Below are 14,026 nucleotides of genomic sequence, written 5' to 3'. Positions count from 1 at the left end.
AATGTTTTGTTGCCTAGAAACAGGGTAACCCCGTTTTTCTGTACCAACCCGATCTCGCCCTTTAGCACTGGGAAGAGACTGAAGAGGAATCCCCGCTAGACCTCATCTTGCCACCAGCTCCATACGCGTGAGCCAAGTGGCTGAACCCAAAGGACATACTTGGTGTGCGGGTGGAAGGTTTGGACTAAAATCAATGATAAGAAAGAAAGGTCAGACTGTTGCTGAAGGGAACAAAGCCATGCCATAGGTGTTACAAAAGGGAAAATCCAACATCACTGGTGCCTAGAAAGAGGCTTAAAATGTGCTCCCTTAGCTCTTAGTCAATTATCTCTTTGAAGAGGCAAGAAGTGGGGGGAAAAAGAGTCAAGAAGTGAAGAGGGCAGCTGGCCAATCTATAGAACACGCTGAGGAAGAGACGTGAGCTCTGCTTATAACCAGGGATCTTTGGAGCAATACTAAAGCAGCTATGTCTTGGTTCTTGTTTCACAGGACACATCTGTTATTAAGGATCTGTACTGCAAAGTATCCTGTGGGATTACCTACCCAGTCAAACGTGAAAAACACTGATTTACAACAATCTGAAAGAACATTGTGGGGCCACTGTGACCGTGAAGGTTTAAGAAAGGTCTTGGGTACATGGTGAAAGGTTCATATGCTCTACACCTCATCTGTCACAATATTACGTGTAAAAAAACAAACAGCTATTTGACCCGTGGTATGAGAGGAAAGCCACAAATGGGTGGACAACAGGAACACTGTGACCCCTAAGGAATAAAAGCCTAAATGGAGGCGCCCACATCCCTGTGACTGAAAAGCCAGAAATGTGATGTGGACAATCATAGAAATTTCTGTGGCATAAGCACAGCAACAACTGTGGAGGAGGGATGAGGACTCATACGATGTTAGCCTGGGTGACTGGACATTTGTGCATCTCACATTTATTTCCTTGTCATAGTAAAGATGTGAGTGCACAATGGCAGCAATGTGTCTGCTGGACCACAGAGCATGGGGCTGTGCGACATAAAAGAAAATAAAAGGAGAGTTAGGAGCTCAGCAAGGGGTCCCCCGCCAGGACGAACTGGCTCAGAATGGGGAAAGATACATGGACAAGAGAGACCTCCTAGTGCAAAGACCGCACTTGGAGGGCACCCAGCTCTGGAAGCAAGGTTAAGGATGGCAAGCCCCCTAGAACAGTGACTGGAAATGAAAGCTACAAGGTGCTCCTTGAAGAGTTTCCGCATCACCACTCGGGGCCAACCGTTCCTCCCCCAGTGTGCACCTCCCAGATACTGGCCACATTTGGAATAGGATTACAGTACTTCCCCTGGGAGCAAGAGAGGTTCTGTTACAGGAGCCCTTTCTTCAGGCACCAGCATCTGGGTATCAACCCTTGCCTATATGAGAAAGATGGATTTTGGTGGCGCACGGGACAATACAATGAGCGTGGCCTCTTGGGCTGCCTTGCCATAAGGCAGCCTGTGGCTGTGAAGACACATTCTGGTTCTCACGCTGTGGCCTCACTGGGGCCTTTCCCTGCACTAGACCAAAGACTCGTAAGCTACGCTGTCGTGGATCCGGGAGTCTCTGCTAGCAACTGAACCCTGTCGCAGGCTACCCTCAGTGCCCTCTCAAAAGGGGAGGTGGTTTCATCAAGACGGGACCAAGTATTTCACCTGCTTTGTCGTGGTGAGGGAAGAGTCTGGCAGCCATGACTTTATTCGGACAACTTCAGGTCCTACCAAATCTCTCTTTGCGATTCAACTGTTCTCTATTTCTTGTTTGCAGAGTGTCGGTCACATTTATCAACTGCAGTACATTGAGCCCTATGGTTTGGGCTCTCTCCAACCCACCACATGCTAAGAAACTAAATATGTATGCTTTGCTAACTGCATTTTTAAGTCTGCTCTTAGAAGCTGGAGAAATTTTTAATTGTAGAAGACACACACACACACACACACACACACACACACACACCCCGAGAGGACGTCATCAGAACTACAGATGGACAAAGAAAAAGCTTAGATTATCTCCTCCTAACTCGGGGTGGGGGGCGGGTATCAGCCTTAGGAAGCAGCTTACAAATCCGTCTTACCAAGATTTTCTCTTTGTCTCTGATTTTCTGCCGAGTTTAATTTTCACTCACAGGGCGCTGAAAGGCAGTATGGAGTCATGCAACATTAAACCGATTACAAACTCGGGACATTACAGGCCAATGGTGAAGCTCTCAACTTAAATAGCAAATTCTTGATAGTGGATAGTGTGTTATTCAGGTTTCTGCAATATTGAAGCTTTGATAGCGAAGTGCAAAAAGACGACCAAAAGCTTAATGGCAGGAATGCTGCATATTTTCTAAAACATCAGTAATTCAAACTCTTCCCTGGCATCAGGACATCACTGAGATAACATTAATTTTCATTAAAGCGAAGTTGGTAGAATCGCCCTTCGGTTGGAAGAGCCAGCCAGGACAAGTTTTATTTGCCAGTAGCACAGACAATGGCTCTTTATCATGGCTTCACAGGCACAGAAATGACAAAGGCTGGAAGATAAACCTAAGCAAACATCAAATTAAGAGGAAATTCTTAAATCATCTACTGAACGGTTAGTTAAGTAATGTGACCACACATGTTTTCAAGAATAAAGGGACTGGAGAACTCCTTATTCTGTAGTCATACGACATGTGGAACTCTTTCTTGAGAATCCAATATGTAACTTAGGTAAATACACCCTACACCCTAATTTGGCTGTGCCTAAATCTTTTTCAAATAGGAGAAAAGTCATGCTCAGAAAGCAAAGGCTGAGAATTTCAGATGTTTCAAAGTGGAAATTCTACATCCTACCCTCAGAGCTTATAACCTCTACTACAAGGTTATAAACTCAAATGGCCAAACTTTTTCATAATATCAAATTCCCCCATTTCCCAACATCTACTGGAAATTTTAATTTAAACTGAAATGATAAAGTGAGACATCTTTGTGAGCAGAATTATTTAACAGAAGTGGATAATGCCTAAATCCAGGGGACAAAGCAACATGATAGAGAAGGACAGTCACTAGAAGGTTTTCCATCTTGTCTATTTCTGGGCTTGTTCAAAGTATAACCGGAAACAGCTGATTATCTCTCTTATACTTTCAGGATTTCACAGGAAGAGACTCTATACTAATAACGCTTTACAGTAACAGGTTCATAATTATCCCTTTATCGATGGAAAACATTATCTCTGGGATGGGACAGGGCCAAGAGAAGAAAAAGAGGCAGAAGACTTTCTACGCCCAGTTCTCTGACTCCGCCCCACTCTCTGACTGCCCTCCCCAGTGGGCCTCTTTCCAGCTGTGGTATGTTAACAGGTCCCTGAGGAAATCGCAGGTTTGGGGAGACCGTTAAAAAACACTTAAACTTGGCAGCTATATAGCTGAAAAACGACAGCTTCAGACTATAAGCTGTAAGGAAATGGAAGCCTCAATTTACTTTTGTTCATGCATCCATTCCATGGAAACATACAAAACCCTACCGTGTGCACTGGGCTTTGTGCTAAGGACTGGAGAGGCCCAGATAAAGATGAAAAGCGGACTCTCTCCTCCCAAGTAATTTCACTTCTTGAACATTTCTTCTCCCTCTCTGAGGAAAAAGCCCCAAGCCAGCAACTGTCCTTGACTGACTGCTAGCCTCTGCAGACCTCTGGTCAGGCTCCTTAATTCCCAAAGGCTTGGAAGCCCAGATTCAGAAGTTCTCTCTTCCCTGGTTCTGGCCCCAACTCTGAAGGATTTCAGTATGGGGAGGGATGACCGGTGCATCACTCGACTCACTCCCCTAACTTCCTGTTTCATCTCCGTCCAAGTTCACATCTACGCCACCCACTCAAATGGTCAGAGCCGAGATCCAGTCACCTGGACCTGTTCCACTCCTGAAACAATGTTTAGCTATGCTACTCTTTGACCACAACCTGCCAGCCTTCCAGTTATTTCCACACCACCTCTTCTATGCCTCCCTCAACCGTTAGCCCCTCGATCCCTCTACCTCCTGACTACCAGCTTCCATGTGAATTCAACACGGCCTTGACAGACATCATCACTTCAACCACTTAACCATTCTTTTACCCAAATCTCCCCTTCTCTCGCCCAGCTGTCATGTGCCCACCTGCGATGGACCCATCTGGCTCCTGAGTACTGAGTGAGCCTGGAGCAAGCCCACACCCGTGAAGCTTGGTGCTGCTACTGAACACCAAGCAGACTGGGCTCCTGCTCAAATCAGCCCTCTTCTCTCTTCTTCTCCAGAAAGGTGAACCCACCCACAACCCTATCACCCTCCACTCCCAACTGTGGCAGAGGAACACTCTCTACCTTCCACAGAAAACAAACCTCTACATGGCTTCCCTCACCCTCCAGCCCCGTATCTCCTTAGCTACCAGACCCACACAGATCACTGCCTCGCCACCCCCTGTTAGTGGAAGAGAGGTGCCCCCACCTTCTCTTGGCTCCTAGATTAATTATCCCCCCTGTGCTCTGAGAAGTCCCATTTTTTTTATTATTATCTTGTTCTCTCTTCTTCTCGTCATGATTTAAATGGACTCAAGTATCTTTCAACTTCTAAGTATATACACTTCATTAACGCCTCCATCCATGGCAGCCAACTGCCACCATCACCCCCCTCCTTCAAACTAAATTTCTCCAAGAACCAGCCATACCGACCGTCTTTACATCTGCTTCCGTTTTATTTTTAAGCCCACTTTCCCACCTCCACTGTGCTTCTAAGAATCTCACTGAAGTCAGTTAGGACCTCCTTATTGCTAAATCCAATAGGCATGTGGCACCGACTCCATGCTGACCTCCTAGCCCATGTGCCCCCCTGTGGCTGGCCACTTCTTCCACTCCCAGGCAGTACCTGGCACTTGAGTTCACAGTTATCTTCCTTCTCCCCTGATGGCCAATGCTTTGCAATTCCCTCTGTACAGCCTAAATAGTCTTTTCTTCCTCTGCACGCTCTCCCCGAGTCTACATATGATGAGTCCTAAATATTATTTGTCTACTACTTCTCCCAAGCATCACAGCTTCATGCCCACCTCTTCCAGGCAAGTCCACCATTCTGCCAAGTGAGCACCTCATAGCTTCCCTGAGTCCCCCTCACCCACCCCATCAAGTTCATCACTAAGGCCTGTCGACGTCACCTCTTACATGTGTCTCAGTTATCTCCGATTCTCTCCTTTTCTCCAGTGCCCATTCGGGCCACGGTGTGGGAAGGTTTAGAGTACCAGAACTGCTCAACCACTTGCTCTCGTGGGCTGCACAACCCACGCCCTCAATTCACAGTCTATTCCACAGCCACAATGACGTTTCTCAAGGAAAATCCCATCATGTAACCCCCTTGCATAGCTCCCCACTGATCACTAGATTCTTGAAATAATTTAAAAAGCCTTTTACAATCCTCCTCCTACTTCTCTCTCCAGCCAAATCTTTCACCATGGTCCTTCCTTTGGACTCCAAGCTTTGGCCACGCTCAAGCATTTTCAGTTCCTGAATGGAACACATGCCATTCCTTCTGATTAGAACACTCCTCCTAAGCCTTCTGGACTCACAGAGCTTAGGTACCACCTCTTCCAGCAAAGGGTCTCTGAAGCTTACCCCTACAACTAGCCCTTCTCAGAGTACCCTCATTCTTCCCCTGTCACATGATGAAATAGAGGCCTTCAAAACCTTCTCTTTACTTTTCCTCAAGCTGCCCATAAAGTGTGGCAATGGACATGGTATCACTACATTTCTCTTTTTTAACAGACTGAGCACATTCTCAACAATCTTATGTATATTCACCTATGTTTCCAGACTTTAAGGACACCCTCAATCTTCCTCATAAAACTACAAGTGCCATTAGGGTAGGGACTGGAGCAATTCCTGTTTCATGGCTCTATCATCAAGGCGCACAGGCCTTCAAACAATATGTTCTAATTAATGTGATGATAATGGATTATATATAAATCATGAGATGAAGACATGGAACTACAGGACACATTCGGATTTCCCTACTGAACTATGATATGGAGCAAAAAGCAGAGAACTTAGCCTGTCATCTGTCCTCCATCACGGCAACCACCCGAACCCCAGCATTCAAGCTAATAACCTACTGACACTTGCACAATGTGGTTAGGGCAGATACAGACTTCTACCACTAAAGGCATTTCAGAAGAAGCAATAAAGGCAGAAGATGGGGAGAGATTTCAAGTTTCATAAAAGTAACTCAGGCTGCCGGAGCCCTTAGTTCAAAAATATAAATTATCAAAACCTTATCAATCCAACATCAGTAGCTGAGGAATGGTGACAGGAGAGATTCTGAATAGCCTAACAAAACAGTTTAGGGCACACTAGGCCAAAAAGATTTTAAAAAGGGGATTCTATATTAGAGCTCTCCAAGTGGAAATACCCCCGAATCCAATTCTTTTTTTAAAGCAAGGAGGAACCATCACGTGTTTCAGGCACGGGTTAATACTCACAGCAAAGGGCCTTCTGCAGTCTTCGGAGTTTCATGGCCGTCCTATAAGCTGAGAACCTGACATTATTCAGGTCAGCTGAGGAAAAAGGGGACAAAACAAAGATCACTTGTTATTTCATCAGAAAGCACGAAAATTCCCGCTGTTTTGGAAACAAAACAAGAGTAACTTAGGGAAAAAAATCTCTTGTACATATGTCCCACATTTTGGGTGGTGAAAATTCTGTCAATTTTTGGAATAAGCAAAAACAAGCAAACAAACAGAAACTGTCTTTGCTGTCTGACGATCGCGCAAGCTAAATTCTACAAACTACACTGGGCATCCATGCAGTCCTTGTTCCTGAAAGGGAAGATGAGACAGACAGGCATTTTTTTTCTTCTTCAAGACAATAGCCTCTGTTCTACTGGAGAGGATCTTTGCTACACAAGATTCAAGAGAACAAGGAATGTATTTTTGAAATAGCTCCTAGAACTTAGCCAACAATCAAGTGGCAATTTCATACTACTTTGGGGGGGTTGGGTTTTTTTTTTTTTGAAGTACAGATGAGTTTGTTTTCTCAATAATATCAAAAAGAATATTTCACAAATGAAAATACAGGAGGCCTTCTAAAAAAGACAAAAGTTTAAGATGAAGATCTCAGGTACATGAAAAGCATGTTTGTGTAATTTAAAATCACAGCGGAAGAGCTCCAGGCTTTAAGGAATTAGTCTTGGATTTATTTCACTGATAATATTTGGGTTTTCTTCCAAGTTTTTTTTTTAAATTCCAGTTAGTTAGCTAACAGTGCAATACTAATTTCAGGTACAAATATAGTGCTTCATCACTTCCATACAATACCCACTGCTCATTCCAAGATGAGCCCTCCTTAATACCCATCACCCGTTTAATATCTTTTTCTGGTTATAAAAGTTATACATGCTCACTTGGCATACTTAGAAATCAAAGAAAAATATAAAATCCAGTAAACAAATCACCCATAATCCTACGATCCAAAGAGAGGCACTGTTAACATTGAGAGAATTTCTTAACCAATGCACGTGTATGTCTGCGTGTGTGAGATATATTTTAAAATGTAACTGGGACTAAAATAATCATGTAGTTTATAATCTAAGATGCCACCATTGTAATATTCATCACAGATGAACATCTCAACGACGTCTGCTACTGAGGTTTCTACGCCACCTGTCTTTCAAGTCCCCCACAACCCCAACCCAGACCAGAGCTTCATTTCCATGATGCCCTTACTGAAGTGTGTGCAAACCTTGGAATACACTGGGCTTTATGTCTCTGCTGGCATGTCTGTGGAGTTGGATTTCAGGAACCCAGTTCCAAAAAGCTCCCTGAGGACAAGTACTCTGTCCCTACTTCTGTCATCGTTCGCAGGGAATTAATATACAACTGCTCTCTGAAAAAGCAAGTGTACTATATCTAGTGAACCACCGGCGGACAGAAGGACTAAACGAGCAAAGGAACATGAGAGAGAGAGAACACAACATACCAGCAAACATGTCGAACCGCCATAATCACATGGCAGCCGCAAAACCAATTGTGACTGGGCTCAGGGGAGGGAAATGAGGTAACACATAATCCAAGCTGCGCGGTTCAAGAGCATTAACTGTAGGGCCTTTGTCAAAACTGAACGCAAACACCTCGACTGACATTAGGGGACAGAAAAACAATGTCTGTCATGCATCTGAAAATATTCAGCCTGACAATTATAAAAACAGACAGTACTAAATGCTGGCAAGGATGGGGAGTGACTGGAACGCTTCACACACAGCTGGCGGGGGGGGGAGGGGGCACGTAAGCCTGTATTTCCACTTTGGAAAACAAGCTTAGCAGCTTCCTATGAAATCAAACAGACATCTCTCTTGGGACCCAAACAGTCCCCTCCTGGAGATTTACCCCAAAGAAATAAACACATGTGCACAAAAAGATGTGTCCATGAATGTCCACAGTAGTAGCTTTATCTGTAATAGTGAAAACCTGGTAACAAATCATAAGGAGAAGGAACAGACAGACTGGGCAGAGCTGTACCATGGGACACTAATCTTCAATGAAAAGGAACTAAATACTAGTAATTTAACATCAACCATCCTGCAGAATGGCTAATGCCGAGTAGAAAGCAGACAAAAAGGGTAAATACTGTTAGATGCCACAGACATGAAAAGCTAAATAGACAAATCTCACCTATGCTGATGGAAGACTGCTACGCTGGCAGCCTAGAGTGTGACTGGGGTGGCTAGTGGACTTCAAGGCAACACAAGGTTATTTTGTAGGTGACTGAATCCAGTTACGTTATCTTGACTGGTGTGGAGGTTTCTGATTGTATACATCTGTCAAAACTCTACCTATACAAATAAAAGGGATGCATTTTATTGTAGATGATGCCTTCATAAAGCACATCTAGAGAGTTTAAAGTAAACCCTCACGTGGACAGTACAGTATGACACACGTGTGTGTGTGTGTGTGTGTGTGTGTGTGTGTGTGTTGGCTTAAGCTACACTGTAGGGGCGGTCAGCTGTCTTAATCAGGCATGCACGCTCTAGAGGTGGTTGGCTAGCAATTCATCAAAAAAGCCTCACTCCAGCAGTGGCCACCGCAAGTACCTCAGCTATATTTAGCTCCTATTCCACCAAGGGATTCATAAATTATCCTAATTAATGCTAGATAGGTTCATACCCGTGATAGTAGTGGTTTGCAAAACAGGAGGACTGTTGAAAAGGTTTAGACATGGTCCCTGCCCTTTTACTATCAGGATACAAGAGGAATCGAACCAGGCTCTCCACCTACAGAAACGGGGCCCTACACTAGATTCCAAGATGTCCACGTGTAGGTCACTGAATTGTTGGTTGCCTGAGTTCAGGGAGATGCTCCCCAGAATCCTGCTGTTAGAGCGGTAATTCTCAAACTTCAGCATGTATCAGAATGACGGGGATGGGGCCGCTAGCTAAAAATACAGATTCCCAGACTGCGCTCCCAAATGTTCTTTTTCCCTAGATGCAGAGAGTGTCTGAGAATGTGCATCTCTAACAAGCTTCCAGGTGAACCTGATGCTGCTGATCCTTTGTGTTAGAGGGCCCAGGCTAGGGGGCAGTTGTGAGGCTCACTCTGCCTTCTGCATTCGCTTTAAGACTGTTCTGTGCCCTGGGGCTAATAAATGTTCTTTTGTGACAGAGCTAGTTCTGAGACCTGCTTTCACTTTAAACTGGTCGGTAGGCGTGGATAAGTTAAACCACGTCTAACTTGGCATGGCTACCAACATATACCGAAGAACACCTGTGTGGGTCCTTGTTAGCCGAAGTGTGATTTGAGGACCAACAGCATCAGTGTCTCTTTGGAGCTTGTAAGCAGTTCAGAATCTTGGGCCCCACCCAGATCGATGAATCAGAATCAACATTTTTTTAAAACAATTTTTTTTGTTTTATTTATTTGTCAGAGAGGGAGAGGGAAAAAGAGCACGCACAACCAAAGGGAGTGTCAGGCAGAGGATGAAGCGCAGGGAGCCCAATGTGGGACACAATCCCAGCACCCTAGGATCGCAACCTGAGCCCAAGGCAGACGCTTAACCGACTGAGCCACCCAGGTCCCTACAATCAACATTTTAACAAGATCCCAGGTGATCCATATGGACCCTCAAGTACGGTCAATTCTTTAACTGTACATTTTACCAAATTTACATTTCCCACATTGTTCAAATATGAACTCTGCACAAAGGCCTGCTGTCTTTTCTAAGTTCGATTTTGTGGGTTTGTACAAGACTATTGAATGGCAATCATGATCAATTAGACTAAAAGTTCACTTCTGGAACGTATCTGTGGGTCTCCTATTCATGATGAACTCCAGTGAAAGGTACTCACTATATTAAAAGGGTCTAAAAGTGTCCTCAAAGGTAACAGGAACAGATTTTTTCTCCAAGTGAACACATTTTCCCCAGAGTTTGTTCTCTGCTCAGGAGAACTTGATTTACCTCCGTCCCTCTGACTGTCCCTCAGTGTCTCTGCTTCCCTTCTTGGGTGGTCTCAGCCAACTCATGTCTTCTGGCACTAATCCACTAGCCATGAATTCCTGTCCTCCCCTCCAGACTCGTGTCACACCATTTGCCAGTCTGATCAGACTCGCCCTCTTCTTGGTGGCACAGAGTTCCTTTGCACACTCAGAAATAAGCCCCCTTGGTCTTTATAAAATAAACAACATAGAAACACAGAAACATCCTTCCTGGGAAGGACAGAGCAGTCTTTCCTTACCCCATCCCATAGCAGTTTCCAAGGAACAGCCTCCAACTCCAAATTTCCTTTCATTCATAGACTTCAACTAAAGTATGGGGTGTGAACTGTGTGTCAGTCACGTATCTGACCAGAAGATACTGGCAAATACTTTCTCTTCTGTTTCTCTTTCTTTCTAATCCTCCTTTTAAAACGCCTATTAACTCACTGGTCTTGTCTCCTAATATCTTCCTTCTTTCCTAGAACTAGGATATTTCTCCTACCCACCCCAATTCTACCCCCTTTCCAGTTTTCCGGGTTCTGTTCAAAATTCAGAAACAAATGATATAAATGAGGTCAGAATCTTCATCCGTATTTCAGTGTATTTCAAGAACTGGCAAATTCCACATGAAGCTACAGATCCAAGTGGGAGAGGGGAGGATGATCTGATTCTTTCTGGGTGTGGTTCCCTATGGAATCCTATCTGAGACAAGCATCTGGTACATGGCCGTTCTAGCTGGGCTCTCAGCTTCCCTAAAGCAGTTCAAACTGTTCCCTTCCAAGTCCTCCCAACTATGGCGTTCTGCCCCAAGTTCATCCTTTCTGACTCCCATTCACATACCCGCAACCCACTGCCTTCTGGCCACCAGGTTTCTGTGCCCCTCCCCTGCCCTGGGTCCAATCTCACCACTGCTCTCAGTGGTGACTTGGAAATCAGAGAAGAAAGCTGGGAAAATACCTACTTTTCATCAGCATGCAGCAGAAGCCATCCACATTTTTCTCCAGTAAGTATCACTGGATTACAACAGAGTTCTGGTGGCCTGGAAGCCTTACTGGGGAGAGATAACCATCTGTGTTGCTGGAGTCTGCTGTGTTGCTAGGAATCTGAAGCACCACTCCCTCTGGCTTAGAGCTGAAGTTAAGTCTCTGCCTCCGAAAGCAGGGAGGATGCACACAGAAACCTCGAGACGGGGTACAGCTGTGGACAAAGTGACATCGTCCTGGGCTGAGGCAAGAGCTGACCTGGTAGCTCAAGTATGCACGCCCCATAAAGCGAAAGCCCCCAGTCCCTCATGGGAGGCTGGCCTCCACTCTCTCTGAGAACTGCCTTTCCAGGACTTGGATCCAAGTTGTAATGAGCTCACCAGCGCTCCACAACCGGAACTCTGAGAGGAGTGAGACTATCCAAGAAACGAGTTACACAATGTTTCCATGGCAGCTGGTAGAAAGCACACTTCAGAAGGATAAAAATGCTGAAGTGAACATTCCTCTTCATGACTTGAATTATTTTAACCAGGGCTGGTTCTAACCTAAAAATAGAGGAATCTAGAAACTTAAGGAACGAGGGCAGATATGGAACCATCTATCTACCTTCTCAAGCTCAATCACCAGCTACTAACGTGATGGCCCATTTGGCTTTTGTTCTGAAGCACAAAACAAGCAATGAGGCGGGGGCAGTTTGCTTCTTTAGTCAGACTGTCAATTTCTCCTGACTTTGGTAACCATCTGTTTGAAGATTTTTACTTCCATTCTGTGGAAGGTAGTGGCTGAAGGTATCGGATTCCAGAAAAGAGGAACGACAGTTCAAGTTCAGGTCACAAATCTACACCACGTTGGCCATGCTCTTGCAAAAATAGTGAAAAACACCTCAGCATATAAAGTCAAGGGAAAGCTTGGAAAATAGAGAAATGAAACATTAGGCCCTTTCATTTCCTTTTTATTTATTTTTTTTAATTTTTCATTTCAGTTTTTATGGCCGGGTTCAGCTTTCTGATGGCTTGTGGAGACTTTTTGGAAAGGCCCAAAGTTTTGGTATGTTTATCTATTAGGTAGAAGGAATGATAATGACCTCATAAAATTAATGAGTGGAAAGAGCTGGATAGCCAAAGATTATTCCAACAGATAAATTAGCACTGTGGTCTTTGTTTCTTCCTACCAAGTCTGCTTCCCAGAAGAAATGTGATCCAAATTAGTCAGGTGATCATGAGTGAAAAATATAATTTAGAGGGAAGTATGATCATTTTTGGTACAGTGCCAATTCGAATGTCTGGCATACAGTATGAATTAAACTACTACTGCCTGTCTATTTTAATCATTTTCCAGAGAAGCCAAAACAAGGCCATCTCCCCAGACAGCCCTTCCAGTATAGGAAGGTGGCCCGTTTTCACGTATGAGATTGTATCTCGCATTCATTCTCCAGCCTCACTGTTCCTAGAGTGTTCTAATGGACTCTCCACATGACAAGTATTCTTGCCAGCTCCAATACACCAGAACAGACAAGAACCACGGGTCTTAATGAGGCTTGAGATAAACTGAGTAATTTAAACCAAGTCTGTCTTGAAACCAAATGAAACCAAGATGTCCAGGCTTCAGAAGTTTAGAGTACAAGGTAGAATTACTGGGAACTCTTCAACCACATGTAGGATTTCTGGAATGTATCTTTCAAAAATCAGCTGAGAAAGAAGAGGTACATGACTTCATTTTACTGGATCCGTAATTTTTAAAATATATCTGAGGGCTTTAAAAATCTAAACTCATTAAAACCTCATCATCAACACAGAGCTTTACTCAAATGGGGCTAAAATAAATCCACACAGAGATAAGTAGGAATTACACACTCCTACTCGCAACAAATGCAGAAGGCCGAGTCTGCGATTTATAATTACTACTGAGTTGTATCTCCACAGGTGAAATGGTATTGCTCTCTAGAATTTTTCTAAAAAACAAAGCAAGAGAAGCAACAAAGTATTCCAATATGGCACCAATGTGGGAGCCTTCAAACTGCAAAGGAGAGGAACAGGTCATAAACCAAAAATTTAAAAAAAAAAAACAACTGAGATTTTCAACTCTGAAATGAAAAATAGCACAAAATCCTGGCCCCCTTCTCTGGCTTGGCCTTCCCCAGCCAACCCTCACTACTTCTTGGCAACACTGTTCCCCTGAAGGAGTCAATATTCAAATGAGCCTTGCTTCCAGAAGTTTCCTGCTCTGATAAAAGATCTGTTGAGAAAAGAGCTTCTTTAACAAGTGGCCCACAGAAAGTTTTCCTGGGGGAACTGTGTATCTCAAATACCATTTCCAGGGGTACCTGTTAGTAGAGCGTGTGGCTTTTGATCTGGGGATTTTGAGTTTGAACCACATTGGGTATAGACGTTATATAAACAATGAATAAATACATCAATGCCATTTGGGGGAGCCTGACATGTTCCCAATAGTGGAGAGCTGATTCCTGAGGATGCTGCTGTGCCCTGTTCGTTTTACTTCAGCTTCCAAGCAGAAAGGACTGGGGCACCAATTCTCAAATCTGCCCACCAAAAAATACATACAAAATGATACTAATGATATA

At 44.1% G+C, this 14,026-nt stretch overlaps 1 protein-coding gene across 1 annotated transcript in view; it reads right to left on the bottom strand.

Moving 5' to 3' along the window:
- Positions 1 to 14,026, bottom strand: part of DMD (dystrophin) — a 2,004,585-nt gene that overhangs the window by 103,024 nt on the left and 1,887,535 nt on the right. Inside the window, exon 61 of the mRNA XM_082716529.1 lies at positions 6,479 to 6,553. Coding sequence (XP_082572655.1) covers positions 6,479 to 6,553 — 75 coding nt within the window. The remainder of the gene's footprint in view (positions 1 to 6,478; positions 6,554 to 14,026) is intronic.

This window comes from Mustela nivalis (assembly GCF_964662115.1).
Source record: "Mustela nivalis genome assembly, chromosome: X".
NCBI lineage: Eukaryota > Metazoa > Chordata > Mammalia > Carnivora > Mustelidae > Mustela > Mustela nivalis.
The sequence above is the reverse complement of the archived record's forward strand: the minus strand, read 5'-3'. Positions and strand labels throughout refer to the sequence as shown.